Genomic DNA, 25,322 nt, shown 5'->3' with positions numbered 1-25,322 from the left:
TGCTCTGGCTGTCGGACTCGTGGTGACCTGTGGTTACGAGTGGCCCTGCAATGTCCCTCTTCGCTCCCTGGGGAGGAGGGGGGGGCACTGTATTCCTCGTGCCAGCAGCGAAGGCAGCGAGCTGGCAGAGTGAGGATGTGGCACTGAGCCCGGCAAGCCTCTTGGCTCTTCTGTGACACAGGGGCGGGACACTCACGGACGCCAGCCCTGGCGAGTCTGGATTTGGGGTGCTGCTCGTACTCTCGGGGCCCCTCTCTGGACAGAGCCTTGACGGGGCTCTTCACATCCCACCGGCACAGGTGGACCGGCACCCTGGACCCGCCGGACCCGCAGGCTGTCCACTGGCTGGACGCAGGTGGACCGGCACCCTGGACCCGCCGGACCCACAGGCTGTCCACTGGCTGGACGCAGGTGGACCGGCACCCTGGACCCGCCGGACCCACAGGCTGTCCACTGGCTGGACGCAGGTGGACCGGCACCCTGGGCCCGCCGGACCCACAGCAGCCTCTCTTGAAGTGTCTTGGCTGGGTTCCACTCTCTCATGGAAGTACAGATTGTAACGAGGCTCTGACTGAAGACCTGGGTGACAGAGAACGAGACGGGGGAGAGGGGAAGATTTCTAACAAAGGACTGCTTACGCGACAGTCAGCCAATATCACTGCTGTGTCCCACTCGGGAATTTCTCACGGGAACAGGGAGAAGTGTCTCGGAGTCTGCCTGGGGATTTCTGTGTCCATCCAGCGTGGCTCTGGTGCCGTCAGCCCGGCTCCCTGCGAGTACCTGTACAGTCACGGGCCTCGCCCCCGGGTACCGCCCAGCTCCTGCCGGCTCCTCCAGGAGCACACGTGTTCGTCACCCCGCCGGTGTCCCGGCCAGAGTCCACCTTCTAAATTCTTCCTCCAACTCAGGGTCGCGGTGGAGCCGCTCGTCCCAGCAAGCAACAGGCGCAACAGGCAACAGGCGCAAGGCAGGGTACACCCTGGACGGGACGCCGGTCCATTGCAGGGCGAACTCCCACACTCCTCTCGGAAAACGTTCCGCCGCGTTCCGCTCCGAAGAGATCGTGGCCGGTTCACCTCCCCCTCAGGAAAGGGGGATGATGGGATACCAGGACACAGGCCCTGCCGTCTGCCCCCCCCAACACACACACACACACACACACACATACGGTGGGGGGGGGGGCATATTCGGCACCTTCCTGTAAACAGAGTCCTGCCCCAGGGCGGCTGGGGACTGTGTCAGTGATACCTCGGACCTCACGCCGCTTGACCCCACCAGGGAAGAAAACTACAGCACCGAGTAGCAGTCATTACTGACGTACTGCTCCGTGGGCTTTCGAAACCTTTTTTTCACGGATTTACCGTGGTTCGGAAACAGTATCTCTTAATCCGGATCACAGCTGCGCTCGGGCTGTTAGACGGAGGGACTGCCTCCGGTCTTGAAGTGGATGCCGGGCGAGTGTTGTCCCTCTGACGGCGGGGAGGGGGACAGTCCCAGTCCCAGTCCCAGCCCGCGGGTCCGGGACAGACGAGCGGAGAGGGAGACACGCTGGAGCTGAAGCGCGGGCTGGCGCGGCCGGGCTCAGAAGTGTGGAGATTAGACAGCAGCGGCTCGGGTTAATCTTCAAAGCGGACAGGCCGGGACCGCGGCCAGGGCAGCACCGCGGGACTGCGGGACTCTCGGGCAGGTACACCGCAAGGCTGGGACTGTTGTTCTGTTGTTTTTTTTTTACTTTTTGGGAGTTCCGGGGTGGCAAGGCACCTCTCTCTCTCTGCTTGAGACTGGGAGGCGGTCGGTGCGGGACACGCCGGGCTGGTGCCCCACCGGCCAGCCCGTGACGTGGGGTCAGTTTTTCTCAGGGGTCACACGGGGCAGTTAAATATGGTCTCCGAGTCTGTGCGCCACAGGCTTCAAACACGCGTCAAAGTCCCGAAAGTGACTTTTTAAAACGAACAACTCGGAGCAGTGTAGTTTTAGTTGAGAAAAAATACGGTTACAATGCTGTCGAAAGCTAATATTGCGAGCGCGAACGGCTGAAAATCTTTCCTCCCCGCTTGACGTGAATTTTAATAAATTTATGCAGGTTGATTTAATAAATTGTATTGGAGATAAATAACCGTTCTGTCTGAATTGTTTAAGCTCTGTTTTGTAAAAAATGCAGCAGTACAAGAGTGAATCCATGAAGTCCGCAGGTTAGTGGAGGGCTGAGATGTCGTGTGTCATCCTCGGGAGGCCCGGCAGAGGGCGCCCGCACACCGCGCTGTGCTGGGTGAAGCCGCCTGTCCGGAGACGTGTCCTGTGCGCGTCGAGCCCAGCGGCAGCCCGGCGATGGAAAGACCCGGCAGCTGCCCGGTCCCCGCAGTGACCTGGCCGCGGGGCTGGGATTGGGGCTGCGCGCGGCACGGTGGCCGACTGTCCCAGATTTCCCGGGACTTTTCCCCCCTGCCCGACGCCCGCCAGGTGCGCGAGCCGCCCTCGCCCCTGCTCGTGCCGAGTGACATTTAGGGCATCACGACCCCCCCCCCCAAACACAACCCCCCTCGGTGTGCCAGTGAACGGGACATCGCTGTTAGCAGAAACGATACTTTATTGAAGAGCGATTTCCAAAAACTCGAAATGCCCATCGCCTTGGAGACTGATCCAGCTGACCGGAGTGCTCTTTTTGAGCGAGAACGCTCATTTCTCGTTTTTCACACTACAAAACACCGAGTTCATAAGGTTTCCCTCCTTATACCCCCTGAGGGGGGATATATGGGTTTGGTTTGTATTTCCCAGCAGAGTCAGGCGGTTGGGCAATCTTTAATATCCGATATTTGTTATTTTTAGTCTTAAAAGGTGCTGTTGCAAGAAAGACGGGGTGGCCCAGGAGCGGGGAAGCTGGCTGTGCCGGAGATCATCAGGAAGGGAGTTTCTTTTCTTTCTCCCTCTGCTGTGAGCGAGAGCTGTGAATTAAAACGCAGTAATCCGTTCCCCCATAATCCCCACTCCAGCTCGCTCGCAGTCCCCCGGCGCACCGAGACAGGCCGAGCCCGGCGAAGACAGAAATTGAAACGCCTGCTTCTGTCTCGGAGCCTGTTAGTCTGCTCTGCAATGTTGGGGCACTGTGGATCTGAGCCCCTTTAGGCTGAGGGCTCAGAGTCTGTTAGCTTGCTCTGCAATGTTGGGGGGCTGTGGATCTGAGCCCCTCTAGGCCGAGGGCTTGGAGCCTGTTAGTCTACTCTGCAATGTTGGGGTGCCGTGGATATGAGCCCCTCTAGGCTCAGATCTCAGATCTCAGCGCAGCTCCTGTCCAGGAAGCACAGGGCTCCTTTTGCATATGGATGAAGTTCCAGCAAACAGGGAGACAAAAATCTAAGAGAGCTGGAGTCAAATTACATGGTCGCATTTTGACTTACAAATCATATTTTGATGCGGGGCTGCGGGGCACAAGCTGTGGGTACAGGCTGTGGGGTACAGGCTGCGGGGTACAGGCTGCGGGCCACAGGCTGTGGGGTACAGGCTGCAGGGCACAGGCTGCGGGGTACAGGCTGTGGGTACAGGCTGTGGGTACAGGCTGCGGGGTACAGGCTGTGGATACAGGCTGTGGGTACAGGCTGTGGGTACAGGCTGCGGGGTACAGGCTGCAGGGCACAGGCTGTGGGTACAGGCTGTGGGTACAGGCTGCGGGGCACAGGCTGCGGGGTACAGGCTGCAGGGCACAGGCTGTGGGTACAGGCTGCGGGGTACAGGCTGCGGGGCACAGGCTGTGGGTACAGGCTGCAGGGCACAGGCTGCGGGGTACAGGCTGTGGGTACAGGCTGCGGGGTACAGGCTGCAGGGCACAGGCTGTGGGTACAGGCTGCGGGGTACAGGCTGCAGGGCGAAATGGGACTCAAAATTGGTGGAGCCACAAACGAGGGGTGCTGGGGGACAGGCCTCCTCTCCGGGCCCAGGCTGGCCGGGGGAGCGTCTGGGTACGAGGCTGGAGAGGAGGGGAGCACAGGCGTCAGTCGGAAGATCGTTTGTTCCAGCAGAGGTGAGGGGGGTGGGGGGTTCTCGGCTCACCTCACGCCCAGCTGCGGGGGGTATCTGCGGGGGAGTGACCCCAGCAGTCTCAGAGCCGAGGGAGAGAGAGAGAGAGAGAGAGAGAAAGGACGATCAGCTCACGCCTGCCACTGGCTCTTCTTCCCAGCGGGTGGGGGCAGGAGCAGGCCGAGCCGAGCGGGAGGGAGGGAGGGCGTGCTGATTGCCGACGCGCGGGGTTTGGGGGTGTGTTTGGCCGGGCTTGAGGTGGAGGCAGAGGCAGCTCTGGCCGCTGTGCGCCGAGGGGCAGGACGACGGGGAGGCTGTACTAAAGCCCAGCCCGGCCCGCGGGGGGTGTCAGAGAGCGTCTGAGCCTCTCTCTGTGCGCGCAGGGAGCCGAAGCACAGGTGGCCCGGCTCTGCCCAGCAGGTGGACGCGTGCGGACGGTGTGTGAGTCCAGGCTGGCGCTGCGGTAAGGGGACGGTTTTTCCGGGCTGTGGCTCCGCGGGGCCGAGCTCCTGCTGAATTCTTCCACGGGAGTTTACTGCAGAGATCCCGGCGGGAGGCATCTGCCAGTGCCAGATGTTGAACTCCGAGACAGAGGGACCAGCGCCTTCAGTGTCGGCGCGGTCGCAGGTGTCCTGTCTGGGGCAGCCCAGTACTGACTGACCAGGGCGATTTATAGCTCCTTTCCCAGATGTAATACGGCTCTGTTCCTCGACAGCGCGTTCCTTATGCAGAAATTCCGCATTCACCCACTGAGTTCTCGTCAGGACTGTGCAGTTTTGCGCCTAGAGACCGCTTTTTAAGCAGCGCTGTGGCGTAGGGGCTTCCGAAGAAACCTCCCGGCACAGGCGCGCCGAATCGGAGGGCTTTAAAACACAAGCCCCAGTTTAGACAGCTCCGCTTCGGGGTTCCGGCTGGGGCAGGACGGTCACCGCGGGAGGGGGGTCCCGGGAGCGGCGGAGCAGCAGGCGGGAAGGCGGCTCGGACCTACCTGTCCTCGCGGGGTCCTCGCGGGGTCGCCCGCAGCTCCGGGGCGGGAAGGCGGCGGCGGCTCGCGGGAAGCGCGTGGCGGGCAAGGGCGATGCGGAGCCCGAGCCCGAGCCCTCGCGGAGCAGCAGCGCCTCGTGAAGGCGCAGCTCCCGGCTCGTTCAGAGCGGCAGCAGAAACAGCCCAACTCGTAAATGCGTTAAAAATAGAACACGAGGTGGAGGGGTGGGGGAAATGAGTACTAACAGTCTCCCCCTTCCAAACGCCTGTCTTGTGTCTGCTGCCGGCTTTGATGTCAGCCGGGCTGCGCGGAAAGGCTCGGGGGAGATGGATGTGTTTTTAATCACCGGGAGGGGGACCGGGAGGCACGGGTCCGGCGGAGGGGGATGGAGGGAGGCAGGGGAGAGTCAATTCGCGGCCGGGTGCTCTGCGTCGCGGCAGAACTCGGTGCCCGCAGGTCTCCAGTCCGAAATCTCTGGCCGTGTCACTCCCTGGACAAGCCAGCGCTGCGACGCTTTGAATCTGTCCGTCTCCGAGATCAAATGTACTTCACGTGGCTCTTTCGGTTCTTGGCTTTCTTTGTACCGGTGGTCAGGAGGTTATGCTCATAGTGGCTATAATGCTGCTTTATAGTGATTTTACAGTCCAGGCGTGCACCCGCTCGAAGGCGTGATCGCGCAAGACGAACCTGTGGTTTTTCACGGCTCGCTCACCTGGGCTGCGCGCGCGCTTCAGGCTTCCAGCTGCGACGGCGGCACGGGTCCAAACATCTGGGATCGGTCTCTTCGGAGCGTTTCCTGACAAGTTTTGTTGTGAAATGCTTTTTTGTACGCAGCGCAAGCACGGGCTGCAATGCAACATTTCTGGAAAAAAAAAAACACAACAAACTTTTAACGGGATAAACACAGCTTAAGTCTCAGTTCCCAAGAAATCTAAAAAACACATTACATCAGTCAGTGAGCGCACTGGAGCTGCAGGAGGTGTGACGGGACGTCCTGTTAATGCTGTGTTTGCTCTCTGAGGCGACGTTCCGTGCTTTGCGCTTCCAAAATATTGCATCTTGTTCAGTAAACAGTTCACGCTCGAGAGAGAGAGAGAAGCCGCGTTGAAAGAAATGTACTGAAAGCGTCTTGCTTCACCAGCCTAGGAATGGAGCTGCGATATTTAATAATATGTTTATATTTTTATATAATCGCTTTCGTAAAAGCACTTCAGGACCTGGACGTCGGCCAGTGCCGAGACACACACACGCGCGCGCGCTCTCTCCACCACGGCGAGCAGAGCTCCGCTCGAACTGGCGGAGAATCCCACCTTGTTTGTGTTGATAGCGTCGAAGAAAATAACAGCGAATTCGATTTGCTTCCGAAAAGACAGCTGCCTTCGCCCAGGGCACGTGCCCGAACCTCCCGTGAAGTGTCTCGTGTTAGACTGGAACCGAATCAGCGCTACAGATCTGGGCGGCTCGCGCGAAGTTATTTCCCTACGCTGTGGCCTGACAGGCGCGCGATTGTTCGCTCGTTAGGGTATCTCTGCTCTAATCAGATCCGCAGGACCGACCTGCTGCCTGACGAAACCCGAAACCTGGTCCTGCGGCGGCTGTGGCCGGTGTCTGTTTTTCGGGGTGTGCAGGAGCTGTTGTGCTCGAGCCCCCCCCCCGATTTCTGGCTCGGCACGACTTTTCTGGCTCGCGCGCCAGTCCTCGCCCCCGTATGACGTCAGTCCGCCTGCTTTTGAAGTAGAGCTGCATCAAGTTCAAATACTTTTCTGCTGGGTGACAGTCCCAGCCCCGCAGTCCTTGCTCTGAAAACCACCTCCTCTCTCCCGGTGGTGTGTGATGGGCTGAGAGCTCTGTTTTGGTCAAGCATCGTTCTTTTCATCCAAATCAGACTCTGGCTGGAGAGAACCTTTATCCAGAGTGCGACTCAGTGTCACGAGAGTGTGGTGTTCAATGTTATAGAGACAGAGGGTTGGTGTTCAGTGTAACAGAGACAGAGGGTTGGTGTTCAGTGTTATAGAAAACATGGACTGTTGTTCAGTGTTATAGAGAGAGTGGACTGTTGTTCATGGTTATAGAGGCAGGGGGTTGGTGTTCAGTGTAACAGAGACAGAGGGTTGGTGTTCAGTGTTATAGAAAGAGTGGGCTGTTTTTCAGTGTTATAGAGAGAGGGGGTTGGTGTTCAGTATTATAGAAAGAGATGGCTGGCTTTCAGTGTTATAAAGAGAGGAGGTTGGTGTTCAGTGTTATAGAGAAGGGGTTGGTGCTCAGTGTTATAGAGAGAGGGGGTTGGTGTTCAGTGTTATGAGGGAATCGGGGCTGATTGGTGTTCAGTGTTATGGAGGATATTGTGTTATTAATATCAGATTATAGCATTTCTGTGTCAGCTGTGCGAATCCCGGTACCTTTCTGCACTAAAGGAAACGCTTCTGGAAAGCAGACATACTTTTGACTGAAAGCCATGAAATACTCAGAGCAATATTCCAAACTCTTTTTGTTCCAAAACGTGAAGTTTATCCCATTTTCCTTCCATAATATAAACTTCTGCTTGTGATGGTAAAATATGACACTCTCTTTATTCTCTGTCACCCAAGCCTTTTCCTGTAGATGTACATTTAACAGATCTCCCTCTACATGTAAGAACAAGGACCAACATCTTAAATTAAGTGCAAACAGAAAAGCCCAAGACCATGTCCCTGGAGGCCCAGTGAGGGACGTGTCGGGAGTATGCGAGTTCTGCACCCTCACCTACAGCCTATTTAAGAAGAATGGAATAGGCACTTAGGTTCTTCTCATACTCTCTAGCTTGGAAAAACCAGGTGTTCATTTGCTCTCCTTTACCACAGAGACCTCGGAGCCCCAGTGCTCCAGCCTGCTCTCCGTCAGCATGTTCAGCACAGCCGGCAGTAACTGGAGCAGTGCTGGTCCCGGCACTGATGCCTCCAGCAGGGGTCTTCACAAGCTCAGCCAGCTCTTTACTGGCAACGGTGGATCACTTTAAAGCCTATTCCCAGATCTTTAGGCGTTGGCTCTTTAAAGAGACCCAGAAAACCTGCAGACACACCAGCCTCCTCAGGACCAGAATTGCGCATCTGGTCAAGAGGCGGTGAGGTGGGGTCACTGGCTCACGTGGGAGTGTTAATGAGGAATCTTCTCTTTGCTCTACAGATTGGTGCTGATAACCCCGCCTTCGACAGGCCTGGAGAGGACGAGGGGGACCTCGGCCAATCGGAGCTGCTGCCGTGTTTGAAAGGGGAGGAGCTTCCCGTCCTGCCCCGCCCCGCCCATCGCTGTCCAGGTTCTGCTGACCCTCCTCTTACATCATCAGATGGGCGCCACAGCAACGAGTGTCAGAGCTCCGCCGCCACGCCCCTAGCTGCCGATGCCATGGAGATGAAGCAGCCAATGATGATGGAGACCAGCAACCCGAGCTCCGCCCCCGAGGGGGATGACATGCAGGAGAATGGCCTGCTGATTGGGGGGGGTATGGGAGCCCCCCAAGGGGACGAGAAGGGACAGGCAGGGGAGAAACTGTGCACAGCCACGGGGCAGGTGTCAAACGGATACCCTACGTCACCCCAGAGCCCGGGGGAGGTGGGCACATTAGGGGGGAGCTGCCCCAGGATGCTGATGGTCCAGCAGACAAGCTCTGTCATCCCCAGAGAGACCTGGAGCAAGAAAATGGACTTCCTGTTGTCGGTGATTGGCTACGCTGTGGATCTGGGCAATGTCTGGCGCTTCCCTTACATCTGCTACCAGAATGGAGGAGGTAAGAGACAGGGCTCTGGGAGAGTGAGACAGCAGGGTGGGAGCGCCAAGAGAGGAGAGTTTTCATGTCATCATCTCTGTGACCCCAAGTGCACGTGAGGCCTGTCGCTAGGTACTGCAGTGTATGGGGGTTTGAAACGATCCTGTGTTTTAGGAGCTAACTGCCATTGGAGATGCACAACTGAAACAAATGTTCATCCGTTTCACTGTGTTTTGATAAGAGAAAACATCCAGTTTCCTGCACTGAGCAAGACAGCATTAACCAGTCCAGCCATTCAGCCAGTAGCTCACAGTGAACTCCAGGATTTACGTGTGGTCAGTGTGTGCATGCCGGAGATTGTGTGTGTGTGGTCAGCGTGGGCATGGAAGAGATTGTGTCTGTGTGGTTAGTGTGGGCATGCTGGAGATTGTGTGTGTGTGTGTGTGTGTGGTTGGTGTGTGCATGGTAGAGATTGTGTGTGTGTGGTTGGTGTGTGCATGCCGGAGATTGTGTGTGTGTGTGGTCAGCGTGGGCATGGCGGAGATTGTGTGTGTGTGGTCAGCGTGGGCATGGCGGAGATTGTGTGTGTGTGGTTAGTGTGGGCATGGCGGAGATTGTGTGTGTGTGGTTGGTGTGTTTATGGTGGAGATTGTGTGTGTGTGGTCAGTGTGGGCATGGCAGAGATTGTGTGTGTGTGGTTGGTGTGTACATGGAGGAGATTGTGTGTGTGTGGTCAGTGTGGGCATGGCAGAGATTGTGTATGTGTGGTCAGCGTGGGCATGGCGGAGATTGTGTGTGTGTGGTTGGCGTGGGCATGCTGGAGATTGTGTGTGTGTGTGTGTGTGGTTAGTGTGGGCATGGTGGAGATTGTGTGTGTGTGGTCAGCGTGGGCATGGCGGAGATTGTGTGTGTGTGGTTAGTGTGGGCATGGCGGAGATTGTGTGTGTGTGGTTAGTGTGGGCATGGAAGAGATTGTGTGTGTGTGGTCAGTGTGGGCATGGCGGAGATTGTGTGTGTGTGGTTGGCGTGGGCATGGCGGAGATTGTGTGTGTGTGGTTGGCGTGGGCATGCTGGAGATTGTGTGTGTGTGTGTGTGTGGTTAGTGTGGGCATGGTGGAGATTGTGTGTGTGTGGTTGGTGTGTGCATGGTAGAGATTGTGTGTGTGTGGTTGGTGTGTATATGGAAGAGATTGTGTGTGTGTGGTTGGTGTGTGCATGGCGGAGATTGTGTGTGTGTGGTTGGTGTGTACATGGAGGAGATTGTGTGTGTGTGGTCAGTGTGGGCATGGCAGAGATTGTGTGTGTGTGGTTGGTGTGTTTATGGTGGAGATTGTGTGTGTGTGGTCAGTGTGGGCATGGCAGAGATTGTGTGTGTGTGGTTGGTGTGTACATGGAGGAGATTGTGTGTGTGTGGTCAGTGTGGGCATGGCAGAGATTGTGTATGTGTGGTTGGTGTATTTATGGCGGAGATTGTGTGTGGTTGGTGTGCGTATGGCGGAGATTGTGTGTGTGTGGTTGGTGTGTTTATGGCGGAGATTGTGTGTGTGTGGTCAGTGTGGGTATGGCGGAGATTGTGTGTGTGTGGTTGGTGTGTTTATGGCGGAGATTGTGTGTGTGTGGTCAGTGTGGGCATGGCGGAGATTGTGTGTGTGTGGTTGGTGTGTTTATGGCGGAGATTGTGTGTGGTTGATGTGTGCATCATTATCATCAACAACAACATCATCAGGACCACTTTCCAAGCTTTCTGCTCAGTGGTAGAATCTGTCCTGTTGTTTAACATCATCACATGAACTGCTGATAACAATCCAGGACAATCTTGTTCTCTACATGTACTTGTAGAGTTCGCTGGTGTGTTGAGACAAAACTCAGGCAGTGATGTGGACAGCCCTTGTCCAGGGGTTCTGTCTGCTGGTCAGCCACCCCCTTCATTGCTCTGTGATGCATGATTTCCACGCAGGTTCCTTTATAAGCCTCTGTTCGTAAATACAGTGTTGATTTCCATTACTGCCCAATTTTCCCCTTTTGAAAATAAGGATCTAAAAGGTTTTATAATAATCCCGGTTTTAAGAGAACTGGTTTGCTGAAATCCAGTGTCTGCAGCCGGCAGCTGTTCCTAGAACTGTAGATATGTACTTGAGGTACCATAAGACAGGTTTGGAAGAGCCACAGTGACTAGGGACTCATTAGGGATGACTGGGATTGGTCTAGTGGTTTCTGAGTGACGTGTGCAGCACAGAGCAGTGAATCCAGAAGTACCAAAGGCACCTGTTTCTTAAAGGATATTTTAAAGACCAGTGTAAAAGGTGAACATGAAGAAAAACCAGAGTATGCAAGGGTATGTATTGTAAAGACCAGTGTGCCATTCTATTTGACCAGAGTGCCAGGCTGTGTGACCAGTGTGCCAGTGTGTCAGAGTGCCAGGCTGTGTGCACAGTGTGCCAGTGTGTCAGAGTGCCAGTCTGTGTGACCAGAGTGCCAGTGTGTCAGAGTGCCAGACTGTGTGACCAGTGTGCCAGTTTGTGTGCACAGTGTGCCAGTCTGTGAGAGTGCCAGGCTCTGTGACCAGTGTGCCAGTGTGTCAGAGTGCCAGTCTGTGTGACCAGAGTGCCAGTGTGTCAGAGTGCCAGACTGTGTGACCAGTGTGCCAGTTTGTGTGCACAGTGTGCCAGTCTGTGAGAGTGCCAGGCTCTGTGACCAGTGTGCCAGTGTGTCAGAGTGCCAGGCTGTGTGTCCAGTGTGCCAGTGTGTCAGAGTGCCAGACTGTGTGACCAGTGTGCCAGTGTGTCAGAGTGCCAGGCTGTGTGTCCAGTGTGCCAGTGTGTCAGAGTGCCAGACTGTGTGACCAGTGTGCCAGTGTGTCAGAGTGCCAGTGTGTCAGAGTGCCAGTTTGTGTGCACAGTGTGCCAGTCTGTCAGAGTGCCAGGCTGTGTGGACAGTGTGCCAGTCTGTCAGAGTGCCAGTTTGTGTGCACAGTGTGCCAGTCTGCCAGAGTGCCAGGCTGTGTGACCAGTGTGCCAGTCTGTGAGAGTGCCAGGCTGTGTGACCAGTGTGCCAGTCTGCCAGAGTGCCAGGCTGTGTGACCAGTGTGCCAGTCTGTCAGAGTGCCAGTTTGTGTGCACAGTGTGCCAGTCTGCCAGAGTGCCAGTCTGTGTGACCAGTGTGCCAGTCTGTGAGAGTGCCAGGCTGTGTGACCAGTGTGCCAGTCTGCCAGAGTACCAGTCTGTGTGACCAGTGTGCCAGTGTCAGAGTGCCAGTTTGTGTGCACAGTGTGCCAGTCTGCCAGAGTGCCAGGCTGTGTGACCAGAGTGCCAGGCTGTGTGACCAGTGTGCCAGTCTGCCAGAGTGTCAGGCTGTGTGACCAGTGTGCCAGTCTGCCAGAGTACCAGTCTGTGTGACCAGTGTGCCAGTGTGTCAGAGTGCCAGGCTGTGTGACTAATGTGCCAGTCTGCCAGAGTGCCAGTTTGTGTGCACAGTGTGCCAGTCTGTCAGAGTGCCAGTCTGTGAGAGTGCCAGGCTGTGTGACCAGTGTGCCAGTCTGTCAGAGTGCCAGGCTGTGTGACCAGTGTGCCAGTGTGTCAGAGTGCCAGGCTGTGTGGACAGTGTGCCAGGCTGAAGGAGCAATATGAGATCTCCTGCCTGACTGCCCGCAAGGTTGCTGGAGATCCACTAAGTGCCGAGTCCAGAAGCAGAGTCGTGCCATTCCTTTCCGACCTGCTAACCCGACTGTGCGTTGCAGAAAGAAACAGAGGTTCTGTTGTCCTGTGTCTGTCCTGCAGGTGCGTTCCTGCTGCCGTACACGCTGATGGCGCTGTTCGGGGGCGTGCCCCTCTTCTACATGGAGCTGGCGCTGGGGCAGTACCACCGCAGCGGCTGCATCTCCGTCTGGAGGCACGTCTGCCCCATCTTCAGGGGTAGGGGGAGCAGGGAGACTCGTGCTTTTTATCCGAACTCATTCCCAGATGGCTTCGGCAATAAAGTGGTTAATGAACTCATTGATGTGAACAGCTTTTATAAAAGTGGGAATCGCCGGTCAGATCCTTTCTACAGATAATAATAAACTTTATTTTATATAGCGCCTTTAAAGGTGACTTCTCAAAGCACTTTGCAGAACGACCACAACAATAAATAAAAAGAATACACAAGATGAAACACAATTACAACACACAGAGGAGACTGTGGATGGTGGTACTAAGTATAGTAGGAGCAGAGATCCCTCTGGATCTGGCGCTGCCAGCTGTCTGCCAGCTGGGCTCGCAGCTCTGACTCTTGTACCGGCCCAGGCGGGCAGCCTCACAGGCCGTTTGAACGGTGCCTTCGACACCAGCTCACTGTCATTATTCTAGAGCCGCAATCTCATGGCATTGAACCTGCGCTCCAGACAAGAGGCCTCCCTGGAGATTCGGCAGTCCCCTCCAAGCCAGGAAAGGCACTGCTGACCGCTGTGGTTTCCAAGAGGTCCACCACTCCTTCCCTGTGCCCTGGTACAGAGGGCTAGGCTGGTACCATGATCTACCCTCCTGAGTGTGTCTAGCCCTCCGCCACGCTCAATGAGTCTCACTGTTCATGTCTGGTGCAGTAAAATGCAATGAGTCCACTGTTGCAAAGTGCAGGAGCCAGGGTGCCAGCAAGGGAACCGGGTGCGAATAGCAGATCTGCCAATGAAGACGCTCGTCTGGAGCCACAGGTGGGGCTCTGGTGGCCAGGCTGTTCTCCCGGCTCCGGTCGGGCTCACACTGCGGTCAGCGTCCGCGAGAGCTGCGGCGGTGGGGGGTGGGGCTCACTGGGAGTTCGGAACGGAAATCGAGAGTTCTGGGATGACAAGCAGCCTTTTTGCAGGGAGACTGTGATAATCTCCCACCTCCCGCCTCTCGGCCCTCTGCAGGGGTCGGCTTCGCCATCTGCATCATCGCCCTGTACATCGCGTTCTACTACAACACCATCATGGCCTGGGCCCTCTACTACCTCCTGTACTCTTTCCGCTCGCCGCTGCCCTGGACCAGCTGCTCCAACAGCTGGAACACCGACAACTGCACCAACTACCTGTCGGGCGACAACGTCACCTGGACGCCGCACTCCATCTCCGCCGCACAGGAGTTCTATACGTAAGTGCATGTAAGTGAGGGGGCACGGGAGTAGGGGTCCCCCCCCCCCCCCCGATCCGGGTGGGCTCAGCTGGGCGAAGCAGCTCTAGGCCTGTGTGGGTACTTCCCTCCTCAGCCGCGCCCTCCCAAGCTCCGCCCAGATGCCTCTTCCTCCGTTTGGACCGCGACCCGGACACAGACGAGCCTTGAGCTCCACGTGCTCTGGAGGTCTAGGAACCTGGGCCTCATCTCAGGGCTCAGCGGTTTGAAGAAGACGTTGCCTTCCAGCCGACACTTTTACCCGGAGCCCCTTTGAGGGAGCAGGCTGGTGTGTCAGAAGGGCGCTGACCACCGCGTCTCCCTCGTTGGGGTCAGATTAGCTCTGATTACAGAAAATTGTCGGGGCGAGAGATTGCTGTATAATATCCAAATATCTTGAAGATACCCTGGAATAGCAGGGAATAGGAGGGAAATTATCCTTGAGCACTGGGAATGTATGCTGTTCAACATCTGCATGATCAGTCGAATTGCACACGAAACGCTAAAGAGCAAAAATGAACCTTTCATCCGGTTGCTGGATGTTAATAATAACAATAATAATTGCTGACACTTATGCAGCTCTTTTCTGGATGCTCCATTCAAAGCGCTTTACAGGTAATGGGGATCCCCTCCACCAGCACCAGTGTGTAGCCCCACCTGGATGATGATTTTAACACCTCCAGCGTGCATGGTAGAAGTCACTGGGCTCAGGTCAGGTGAAGCCACTGTCCTCACCCCTCTCCTGTCTCCAGCCGGCAGGTGTTGCAGGTGCACCTGTCGAAGGGGCTGCACGACCTGGGTTCTGTCAGCTGGCAGCTGGCCCTCTGCCTGCTCCTCATCTTCACCATCGTCTACTTCAGCATCTGGAAGGGTGTCAAGACCTCTGGCAAGGCATGTCTGTCTGTCCCCCCCGTCGCCACTCTGTCCACCATTCTGTCCTCCCCTCTGTGCATCTCTGTCTGTCCACATGTCTGTCCTCCCAGTCGCCACTGTCCACCTGTCTGTCCACCCCTCTGTGCATCTGTCTGTCCACCTGTCTGTCCTCCCAGTCCCCACTGTCCACCTGTCTGTCCACCCCTCTGTGCATCTGTCTGTCCACCTGTCTGTCCTCCCAGTCACCACTCTGTCCACCTGTCTGTCCAACCCCACTGTGCATCTGCCTTTTTACCTGTCTGTCCTCCCAGTCGCCACTCTGTCCATCTGTCTGCCCACCTTTCTGCCCACCTGTCTGTCCACCAGTCTGGCACTCTGTTTTCCTGCTCACCAGTCAGACTGCATGTCTATCTGAACGTGATCATGCAAGACGATAAAGAGGCCCTTGGTCGCTGTGCGACACCAGCTGTCTGACTGGCTGTGCGCCTCTGTCTCCGTGAGCAGGTGGTGTGGGTGACGGCCACCTTTCCCTACATTGTGCTGTTGGTTCTGCTCATCCGCGGGGCCACCCTGCCAGGGGCCTGGAAGGGCGTGGTCTACTACCTGAGACCTGATTGGAGCAAGCTGTTGAACACTGGGGTAAGGAAGAGTCCCCTGATTGGAGGACATGCAGTAAAGGGGCAGGGCTGGAAAACCAGAGAGGAGAGAGATGTTATTATCCCCAAGAGCAATTTGTTTTACAGACAATATTTTTTGGTTCCTCTCCTCCGTTGTCTTCTGGTCTTCTGTTCTGTATTGACAAAATGTATTGTCAATTGTATTGTTATGTGCCTTGGGGCAACCTTGTTGTGAAAGGCGCTATATAAAAATACATTGAATTGAATTGACAATTTGAAGAAAACTCACAAACAATACACGTGTACATATACAAAAAATCATTTGTTGAGCAAGGCTTTGGCCACAGATCTAAACGAGAACATAAACCTGTTTGTTTTTAAAGTGGTACATCTGTATCTGTGTTCTGAGGTAGGTAGGTCCCCTTTTCAGGCCATCAAGGCCCATGGGGAATGGGGGACAAGGGCCACCATTTTTCTTTGACCATCCAACACTGGAGGTGGAGGTGATGAGTTCAGCATCACACTCCGGCCAGCCTATCACCCCCAGAAGGATTAACCCCCAGTACCCACTTGGAAAGCAGGCTGAGTGTACCTGGGAGTCATCTGGAAGGAATCAGAGCAAGCTCCATCGCTCGCCCCTACCTGGGATTGAACCCAGGACCTTCCAGGCAGGAGCTAGACACCTTTGCTGTCTGAGCTACCATGGCTGCTTTCTGAGGGAGTAAATGGAATTCATTTTAGTAAGGGAGTGAAGGGTCATCTAGGAAAGAATATGCTTTACGCAAGACTCCTAACTGCTAGCCGTGGCACCAGTGACACAGACAACACTGCCCAGTTTGCACTTACTCCCCAGAGGGGCAGAGCAGTGGCTCTGTGGCTCAGGATCTGCGCCTGTGGCTGGAAGGTTGCCGGTTTAAATCCTGCGGCTGGCAGAGGAATCCTACTCCGTTGGGCCCCTGAACAAGGCCCTTCACCCCAACTGCTCCAGGGGCGCTGTGTAAATGGCTGACCCTACGCTCTGACCCTCAGCTTCTCTCCCTGTCTGTGTGTCTCATGGAGAGCAAGCTGGGGTATGTGAAACGACACATTCCTCATGCAAGAAATTGTATATGGCCAAGAAAGTGATGTTATGATGTTAGATTTAGATTCACAAGCCAGAATATCAAAGTCAACCAGATTCAATAAAAAAACTGATAGGACACGATCAACAACAAATTAACAACCTTAAAATGCTTAAACTTTCTTAAGGAAAATAGATGCTGTTGCCTTTTTTTCAAAATATAATAAACGTTTGCCCCAACATTTAATTTACAGTACAGAACAGTCCGCAGATTATTTATCTACTATCTCCTCCAAAGACCCAGTTTCTGAGGGTCCTTCCTTGAATCAGTTTCCATATCTGTGGTTTAAGAGACATTCAACTTTAAATACTTTTGTTCACACCAAGCAGCAAACACATTCCCACCCTTATGCTTGTTACAAGCTAACTATAACATCACTTTATTAGCCCCTATACAATTTCTTGCATTAGGAATTTGTCTTTTCACATACCCCAGCTTGCTCTCCATGAGACAAGTTGATCTTTGTACCTTAATGTAGCCTTTTGTCACATTCTGTGGGGGCAGTTCTGGAGCACTGTGTGTGCACAGCACCTGGTAGCATGCGCCTGTCACTATGCCCTCTCCCTCCCTCTCTCGGCAGGTGTGGATTGACGCAGCGGCCCAGATCTTCTTCTCTCTCGGCCCCGGGTTCGGAGTGCTGCTCGCGTTCGCCAGCTACAACCCCTTCCACAACAACTGCTACAAGTGAGTCAGGGCACACACCCGGGGGTGACAGTAAGATAAGATCACTTTATTGGCCATATACAATTTCTTGTATTAGGAATTCATCTTTTTGTATACCCCAGCTTGCTCTCCATGAGACACACAGACAGGGAGAGAAGCTGGGGGTCAGAGTGCAGGAAATCACTCTCAACAGAGTAGGATTCCTCTGCCGGCCGCGGGATTTGAGCCGGCAACCTTCCAGACACAGAGCCACCGCTCCACCCCTGTTTTATTCGCTTATTCATAAATCTGTTCGTTTACCCTGGTGACTTAAAGACACGAAAGTCAGGGTTGCAATTGCCATGAGTTTCATGCCTCTTCCTCTGCCTCTGCGGCCCCCCCACAGGGACGCCTTGGTGACCAGCTCCGTCAACTGTCTGACCAGCTTCATGTCGGGGTTCGTGATCTTCACCGTGCTGGGCTACATGGCGGATAAGCGACAGCTGGAGGTGGCCGAGGTGGCCAAGGACGCAGGTGAGGTGGTCTTCCTCTCCAGAGGTCCCAGAGACAGGGCAGCCAGAGAGCCCTTGGCTTTCAGTCCATCAGGAGCTGATGTTTGATTTAACTGGTGCGGATCACCCCATTTCCGGGCCTGTCGGGGCACGGGCAGCTTTAACCTCTCTGACTCCGTGCCTAGTGTTGACACTCCTCTTCCTCACCAGGCCCCAGTCTGCTCTTCATCATCTACGCCGAAGCCATCGCCAACATGCCGGCCTCCACTTTCTTTGCCATCATCTTCTTCCTCATGATCATCACGCTGGGCCTGGACAGCACGGTGAGATCTCCTGTCCCTCTTCCTCTCCCCCTCCCCCTCTCCCTGCTCCAGCAGGGCTGGGCAGGGGCTCCTGGTTTCTCACCTTCCTTCAGCCTCCACCCCGACCCCTTGCTCAACGTGTGGATGCTGTGAGCCACCTGATCTGACAGCCCTTTGCACAGTGTCCACCGTGCACATGCCCAGTGCCCATTGGACAGTTCATAATTATCTCCACTTGCCTTTTATTAACAGTGCGTGCTCCGCTGGTTTTGACAGCTGCTGTCCTTGTTCGTTATCAGTATTCCTGCTGCCAGGTATCGGTCTGCTTTTATTAACTGCGTGACAACCTCTCAGTTCGCAGGGCTGGAGGGCGTGATCACAGCCGTGCTGGACGAGTTCCCACAGGTGCTGTCCAAGCGCAGGGAGTGGTTTGTCCTGGGGCTCGTCTGCGTGTGTTACCTGGGCGCCCTGTCCACGCTGACCTACGTGAGTGCAGGGTGTGGGCGCATGGGGGGTGAGGGGGGACCCCTCCAGAAACAGCAGTGTTGGGTACCGGGGGCCCTACGTTATCAATCATTTCTTCACTGCTCTTCCTCTGCCAGTGTCGAACTCAGGTCTATTTCTAATTTTAGTGAGAGCCACATGAAAACCGTGCATGCCAGTGGAGGAGAAACCCATTTCTGCTCACGAATGAAGGGTTTCTTCTCACATGTGATCGCTATGCCAGGTGCGGTCTGGGCAGCAGGGTGCCAGTTCGGACCTGTCCTGGGCATCGCCTCCCCAGAACTCCTCGGCTCTCTCTCTCTGTTTCACTCTCTGCTCTGTCTGAGATGCTCCAGTGGTTCTTTATGAGGCCGACACCTGACACCCTGTGTGTGTGCGTCAGCATCTCTGCCTTCTCTCAGCGCCCTTTCTGCTGCTGTGCGCAGTGTCTGAGTGCAGGACAGGTTTGCTGTGGTGGGGGGGTATTTTGCTGGAACAGCACACCTGGACGTGCCCTACAGGTGGCACAGAACCATCCGATTGCTGGGATGAACAGCTGCTGCATGAAATATTTGACCTTATTATCCTTCCTCCCTGTTCCTGGATCTTTGCCTGTGTTTTCTGTACAGTGCACGTATTTTGCACAAAGCAACCAGCCCTGTTTCTGGAACACGACAGCGTAAGAATGAGAGGAGGCCACTGGCTCCATCACAGGATGTTGGTTATCAGAAAAAAAATTCTGAAACGAAAGTCTCATGCAACCTCACATCTGCACAGCAGACTTTGAGACTAAGAAACTCTGGTTCCATGATCTCGCCTTGGTCATTTGGAGCTCTACAAACCCTACCAGGCTCCGCGAGCCTTTCAGGAAAGACGATGTTTAATAACCCAGCCTGTTCCGTCTCACCCTGTGGAAAAGGCTGTGTCCTGGAATGGGACTCTCTGGGGCTTCAGTTCTTCGAAGCCCCTGACCCCTGACCCCATGACCCCTGGCCCCTGACCTCTGACCTCCCCCCCAGGGCGGCGCTTTCGTTGTGAAGCTGTTTGAGGAGTACGCCACTGGGGCTGCCGTCATCACCGTGGTCTTCCTGGAGGTCATCGCCGTGTCCTGGTTCTACGGTAACCGCTGACCCTCTATGTGTGTGTTTGTGCCCTCAAGCACACGACCAGCTGCTTGCCCTCTCTGCTGTTCCTGCACGCCTAACCTGGTCCCATGGCCTGCCCCTCTCTCCCCGCAGGGGTGTCGCGGTTCTGCAGCAATGTGGAGATGATGCTGGGCTTCTCTCCGGGCTGGTACTGGCGGATCTGCTGGGTGGCCATCTGCCCCACCTTCCTCATGGTGAGGCCCGGAGGCTGGGTCGCTGCAGGAGGCACCGCGGCCTCTGTCTAACAGTGACAGCCCAGGCAAAGCAAAGGGCTCCTGGGAAAGCGGAGCAATGAAGTTACTGAGTATGTACAGTAGGTACTGAAACATAAGGAGAGCTAATTACGGTGCTGGGCCTCCTCTCTGCTCTGCATTGCTCTCTGATTACTGGACTGATCTGTGTAAAGAGGCCATCAGCCAGGTCGCTGGAGCAGGGGGAAGGCCTGCGAGTTTCAGACCTGTGAGCACAGCCAGCCTGAGCTCTGAGTGGACTGGTCCCTGGCGTCAGATACTCATCCCGTCTCTCTGCCTGTGGCTCAATCAGTTCAATTCAACATGCTTTATTGGCAGGACCGATAAGTACAATCAATGTTGCCAAAGCAAATACAAATAAATAAAATGAACAAATGAAATGTATAACAAAGACATATCGTAAAATATTTACATATACTGTAAACATGTGGAGCATTATTGGGAGACAGACACACTGTTCCTCAGGCTGTGACAGGAGATCACATACTGGGCTGCCAGTTCAGCTGAGTTCCCTCCTCCCTCTCCCAGTAAGATTGGGAGCTGTTGTGATTCTGGCAGGTGTGGGAAGTCTGAGATTAGGTTTCTGAATTTAGGGAAGAATGTTTCTCTAATCCCAGAGTATCTGTCACAGTGCAGTAGGAAGTGCACCTCTGTCTCTGTTTCTCCCCGCTGGCAGTGAGAGCACAGCCTGTCCTCTCTGGGCAGCCAGGTCCTCCTGTGTTCAGTTTCTATGGCCAGGCTGTGGTCACTGAGCCTATCCTCTCTGGGCAGCCAGGTCTGCCTGTGTCCAGTTTCTATGGCCAGGCTGTGGTCACTGAGCTTGTCCTCTCTGGACAGCCAGGTCTGCCTGTGTCCAGTTTCTATAGCCAGGCTGTGGTCACTGAGCCTGTCCTCTCTGGGCAGCCAGGTCTGCCTGTGTCCAGTTTCTATGGCCAGGCTGTGGTCACTGAGCCTGTCCTCTCTGGGCAGCCAGGTCTGCCTGTGTCCAGTTTCTATAGTCAGGCTGTGGTCACTGAGCCTGTCCTCTCTGGGCAGCCAGGTCTGCCTGTGTCCAGTTTCTATAGTCAGGCTATGGTCACTGAGCCTGTCCTCTCTGGGCAGCCAGGTCTGCCTATGTCCAGTTTCTATGGCCAGGCTGTGGTCACTGAGCCTGTACTTCATCAGGGTCCATTTCTGTTTGCAGTTTCTTTTCTTGGTCAAATATTCAGCTAACGTGTATTGTCTGTGTAGGGTTCTGTAGCATTCCAGTTTGTGTTGTGTGTGTGTGTGTGTGTGTGTGTGTGTGTGTGTGTGTGTGTGAGTGAGATATTGCGGTGTGATCTGTGCTGTGATGTAGTGGCTCAATCTCTCACCCCCTCCTGCCCCTCCTCTCCAGTTCATTATTTGCAGCTTCCTGTTCTTCCCTCCGGAGCTGAAGCTGTTTAACTACACCTACCCGCCCTGGACCACCGTGCTGGGCTACTGTATCGGGGTCTCCTCCTTCATCTGTGTCCCTGCGTACATGGTGTACCACCTCATCACCACACCCGGGACCTTCAAACAGGTCAGCGCCCCCTGCTGGCAGCCCTCGGAAACACCTGTGCTGACATTCACTATTCACTAGACCTGGAATCTCTGGCCCTGGAAGGACAGTTAACTGATGCCGTTACTGCTGTAAATCAGTCCAGGTTACCATCAGCATCATAGATCCTGTTTGGTGAGCCTTGTCCCAGACACAGGGCACCATTCCCGACATCTGTAATGTTACTTGCATGTGTTCTCAAATTCCCTCAAAGGGCACGTCTGCAATCCAGCCCCATTCTTGCAGAGCATGAGGCCCTGGGCACGAGTCTTGTGATACACAAGGAGCTCACTAATTGCTCACTGGGCCCCGCCTAGAGCAGTTGCTAAACACTGTGGAGTCCCCAGTCCATCACATCGCTCCCCACAATCAGCAGTGCACAGATGTGTCCTGTCGCAACTCTCTGTTGATAATTCGCAAACAGAGGCACGAAACCACCCCTGCGCCCTTCTCTATCAGAGCAGCCAGCTCATAAACCCTGTGTTTGCCCACAGCCCCATGACAATAATGCCGGCTGCAGTTCTCACCCAGAGTCTGTTTAACCAGAGTGAAAACTGTTTGTCTAACCCCCTGCAGTCCAGAGCAGAACAAACAAACACAAAGCAGAGGGGAAATCCAATCGAAACAGGCTTATTGAATCAGAGATGACCAGACTCATGGGGGCTGTGACTGCGCCCGTCTCGCATGAGACCTGCGTCTGCCGGCCTCAGCCCACCCCGGCTGCCCGCCAGGCACCGGCCGCTGCCTCCAGGGGGTCCCGCTGCCTTACTCTCAGAGAGCACGGAGGTTTAGCTTCCCAAACACCACAGCTCCTTCCATCTGTGAAAGGCCACTGGTGCCCTGCTTGAGCTACATGGAGCACGGCCGCAGGGCCCAGCCTGTGAGCCTCAGTGTTCGCTCTCGAGATGGCCGATTTGGCCAGCGGGCTGGTGATGTGGAGTTTGACCCCCGGCAGGCCGGGAAATGATCTGGGGGCTGGTCTCGGGAGCCATGTGGTCGGCGGCTCTATCCTCTGGAGATCAGCGTGTCACTGACCCACGGAGAATAGCCCTTTGGCATCCAAAGCGCTCCGAGACGACTGGACCGGTTCCTACAGGCTCCCCCCTGACCTGTGCCCCCCTCTCTCTCTCTCTCTCTCTCTCTCCACGCAGCGCCTGCTGAAGAGCATCACCCCTGAGCCCAGCGGAGGTGGGGCTCACGGTGACATCATCACCAATGCAGTTTGAGGAGGGGGGGAGAGGGGCTACTGCTTGAGCACTGCCCCACGCCCCCCCCCCCCCCACTTCCCTCCCCCACCTTCCTGCTGGACAGAGCGCCGTGCTGCAGGGACTTGGGACCTGGCTGAGCTGGCAGAGAGGGGAACTCTGCAGTCCCACCTGCGTGACGCGTGAGCTCCGATCGGAAGGCACTGTGGGTTCTTGCTGTTCTCGCTGTACGTGTCAAAGGTCTTTTCCGGTATCCGTGTGCCCTGGATGGGTGTCCCAGCAGAAATCGTGAAGTGATCTCTGCAGCCCCAACAGTCAGAACAGCCTGTGATGTGCAAAGGGGCTCCCCTGCAGATCTGGGTGCCGTGAGTGAAGGTTTTGGGGTACGTGGGCTCATGGGGCTTAGGACAGCTGTCCCAGAGCCGAGGTCTGAGAGGGACACAAGCTCGTGTGTTCATTACGAGCTGAGCACTTTCCAAAAACAAGCAGGAAAGGCTAGTCTTGGACTGCATCACAGTTTAAAGAGACAACCCGAGACACGCAGCCTGACCCATTAAACAACAGGTCGCCACACAGAGCTCAGACACTGTTCACTGGGGCTGTGATGTTTTGCTCAAATTGGTGACGCAATCTCAAACATTTCAGCTGAATTTGGAAACTCCCAACGTTCATAGGCAGAGCTCCCCTGAGCTGCAACACGCTGAAGAATATGGAGAGGCAGGCAGAATTGTACTAGTGTTAGTGTAACGCTATGACTGCAAGCCCGCAGTAATCGCTCAGATCCTGTCTTACAGTGACTAAACCCTTTGTGAAGCTTTACCAGAATGAACCATGTAAAAGAACATGCTCATTCCACCTAATTCTAAATACCTGGATTACTGGATTTCTAATTACATGCGATTATGGGGCTATAATCAAGTGCTGAAATGGAAAGTTCATTATTATTTGGCGCTTGTAACTGTGCCAGTTGTCTTCTAGTCCTGTTTATTTCAAGAGTAATATTTCTGAAGATCATTACTTGTTGTTGGAGTTGTGTAAATATTTTACAGCCAGCTCTAAAGGATGTAAGGGGATACTTTTGTTTGCTCCTTCAAGCCTGTCGATGCTTGTGCCTCTGATGTTTGTCTTTCGATCTGGTCTGGCCCCGGGGGCGATATCTTTATGTATCTGCATTTCCCATAATGAAATATTTATTTGATTTCTTTATTACCCTTGTAAATGTTTAAAAAAATTATAAGTAGTAACGCGATAGTGTGATTGTTTAACCTGAAAGTGCACCAAGTGCTTTGACTTCAATCGGTGAGGAGGGCTGTCAGTGCTAAAACCTTCAAGAATCAGAAGGCTTTTAGTGCAATCTGCTGCCGGTAGAAATGAATTACTGCAGCTTTTAATGTCACGGAGAAGACAAGATTGCAGTCAAGCAAGCTGTGGGAGTCAAAGCTTTAATATAGCACATGGAAGGAACACGGCTGTTTTGCTATAATGTGCCCAAAAACTAACCGCACCATAACCCCACACCGATCGTTCACCTTTCACCTGATAACCAAGTCCATGTGCTGATCGGAGCTCGTCCTGTATCAGCGGGGTTCTTACTGGCCACACTCACCCTCATAGAAACAGGCTGTGACAGCAGAGCCGTGTTTCCAGCAGGAAGACACTCCGAGCCCTCAGAGACACGTCACCAAGTACAACAGGTGAACAAAAGACGATCAACACTCAGGAACGGAACCGCCTTCACCTGCTTTTCTTAAATAAACACCCCTCTTCTGAAGCACAGCGGGGCTGTCCAAGCATAGGTCACATAGACCTTCCAGGCACAGGCTGAGCCCCTTTAGCAAACTGTGACGAGACGGACGAAAAGCGTTTCCTTTTGGTTGCCCTCTTTATAATGCCCTGCCTCGCTCATCTTCCCTGGGCCAGTGCCCTTAACCCTTCTTTATCTGGTCCGCTTGCTCCAGACGTGTTGGGATTGGATTCTGCCTCCCTGACTTGAAGGTTTTATAGCCATCCCTTTCCGTGAACCAGTGCAAAGGGCATGGCCATCGGTCTGAGGGATATGCTCACTGCAAAAGATCCTCCCATTCCCCATGTTGCTGTTCAAGATCATCTGTTGAGCTGTAAAGAGGGTGATACTCCCACTGTTAAAGGGTGATCCACAGCCCCCATCTGTATACAGGCATGTTCTTCACTCAGGGCACAGCTCTCTACTAAGTTGCCCAACCAGAGTCCTGGAGGGCTGGTGTATCTAGAGATCTTCATTCCGATTCTGCTTTTAACAGCCTAAACCTACTTATTAGGGCCTAAATCGGAGCAACTATCAACAGAGACCGTGCTCTGTATTTGAAGGACAATGAGCATATGCATGTGGAGCCAAAACAATACTATATTGGTGCAATGTAAAACGTGAGACAGATCAAGGCGCTATGCAGTGGGAGTGTTGTTTGTGGTTTAGTTTGTGTGCAGCAGAAACAGAGCAGTGGTTTTCCTAACAAATGGTGTTTTACTGTGATCAGGTGCCTCCCCCCCCCGGAGTGGGTCAGTGTCTGCAGCCTGTCCCCGCCTGTATACCCTGTGCTGTGCGCGCTCTGTGCTGCACACCTGTTCTCCAGTTGTCGTCTTGTCCACTGTCATTACCTTGTGTCAACCCAGACTTTCCTGTACGATTCTGTCATTCCGATTAATGTAAATCTTATTGTATCTAAAATATACATGTATAAAGAAAGATATAATTAATAAATAAGGATCTATGACG

At 54.5% G+C, this 25,322-nt stretch overlaps 1 protein-coding gene and 1 long non-coding RNA gene across 3 annotated transcripts in view; one reads left to right on the top strand and one right to left on the bottom strand.

Annotated features, from left to right (window-relative positions):
• LOC148814418 (uncharacterized) overlaps nt 1-5,858 on the bottom strand; it is a 12,508-nt gene extending 6,650 nt beyond the window's left edge. Inside the window, exon 1 of the long non-coding RNA XR_016086123.1 lies at nt 5,000-5,858. This is a non-coding gene — a long non-coding RNA (uncharacterized LOC148814418). The remainder of the gene's footprint in view (nt 1-4,999) is intronic.
• On the top strand, nt 1,614-25,322 carry slc6a4a (solute carrier family 6 member 4a). 2 transcript variants are annotated; one of them, XM_088906682.1, is made up of 14 exons: nt 1,614-1,687; nt 8,159-8,759; nt 12,515-12,649; nt 13,621-13,840; nt 14,611-14,749; nt 15,236-15,370; nt 17,050-17,153; nt 17,518-17,645; nt 17,834-17,946; nt 18,280-18,411; nt 19,428-19,527; nt 19,647-19,747; nt 21,180-21,347; nt 22,517-25,322. In XM_088906682.1, exons 2-14 carry the CDS (start codon nt 8,378-8,380, stop codon nt 22,589-22,591), a joined length of 1,932 nt encoding a protein of 643 aa, XP_088762808.1. In that variant the 5' UTR covers nt 1,614-1,687; nt 8,159-8,377; the 3' UTR covers nt 22,592-25,322. The 2 variants fall into 2 exon arrangements, with proteins under 2 accessions (XP_088762808.1, XP_088762807.1); XM_088906681.1 differs by lacking the exon at nt 1,614-1,687 and adding an exon at nt 4,296-4,474.

Source organism: Atractosteus spatula, chromosome 27, assembly GCF_055471065.1.
Source record: "Atractosteus spatula isolate fAtrSpa1 chromosome 27, fAtrSpa1.hap1, whole genome shotgun sequence".
Classification (NCBI taxonomy): Eukaryota; Metazoa; Chordata; class Actinopteri; order Semionotiformes; family Lepisosteidae; genus Atractosteus; species Atractosteus spatula.
The sequence above is the reverse complement of the archived record's forward strand: the minus strand, read 5'-3'. Positions and strand labels throughout refer to the sequence as shown.

What these genes read in the sequence shown, in the direction of transcription:
- slc6a4a (XM_088906682.1), top strand. Translation starts at nt 8,378, where the DNA reads ATGGAGATGAAGCAGCCAATGATGATGGAGACCAGCAACCCGAGCTCC. An exon ending in CGTCTGCCCCATCTTCAGGG is followed by an intron (nt 12,650 to 13,620) that starts GTAGGGGGAGCA and finishes GGCCCTCTGCAG; the next exon opens with GGGTCGGCTTCGCCATCTGC. An exon ending in GTGTCAAGACCTCTGGCAAG is followed by an intron (nt 14,750 to 15,235) that starts GCATGTCTGTCT and finishes CTCCGTGAGCAG; the next exon opens with GTGGTGTGGGTGACGGCCAC.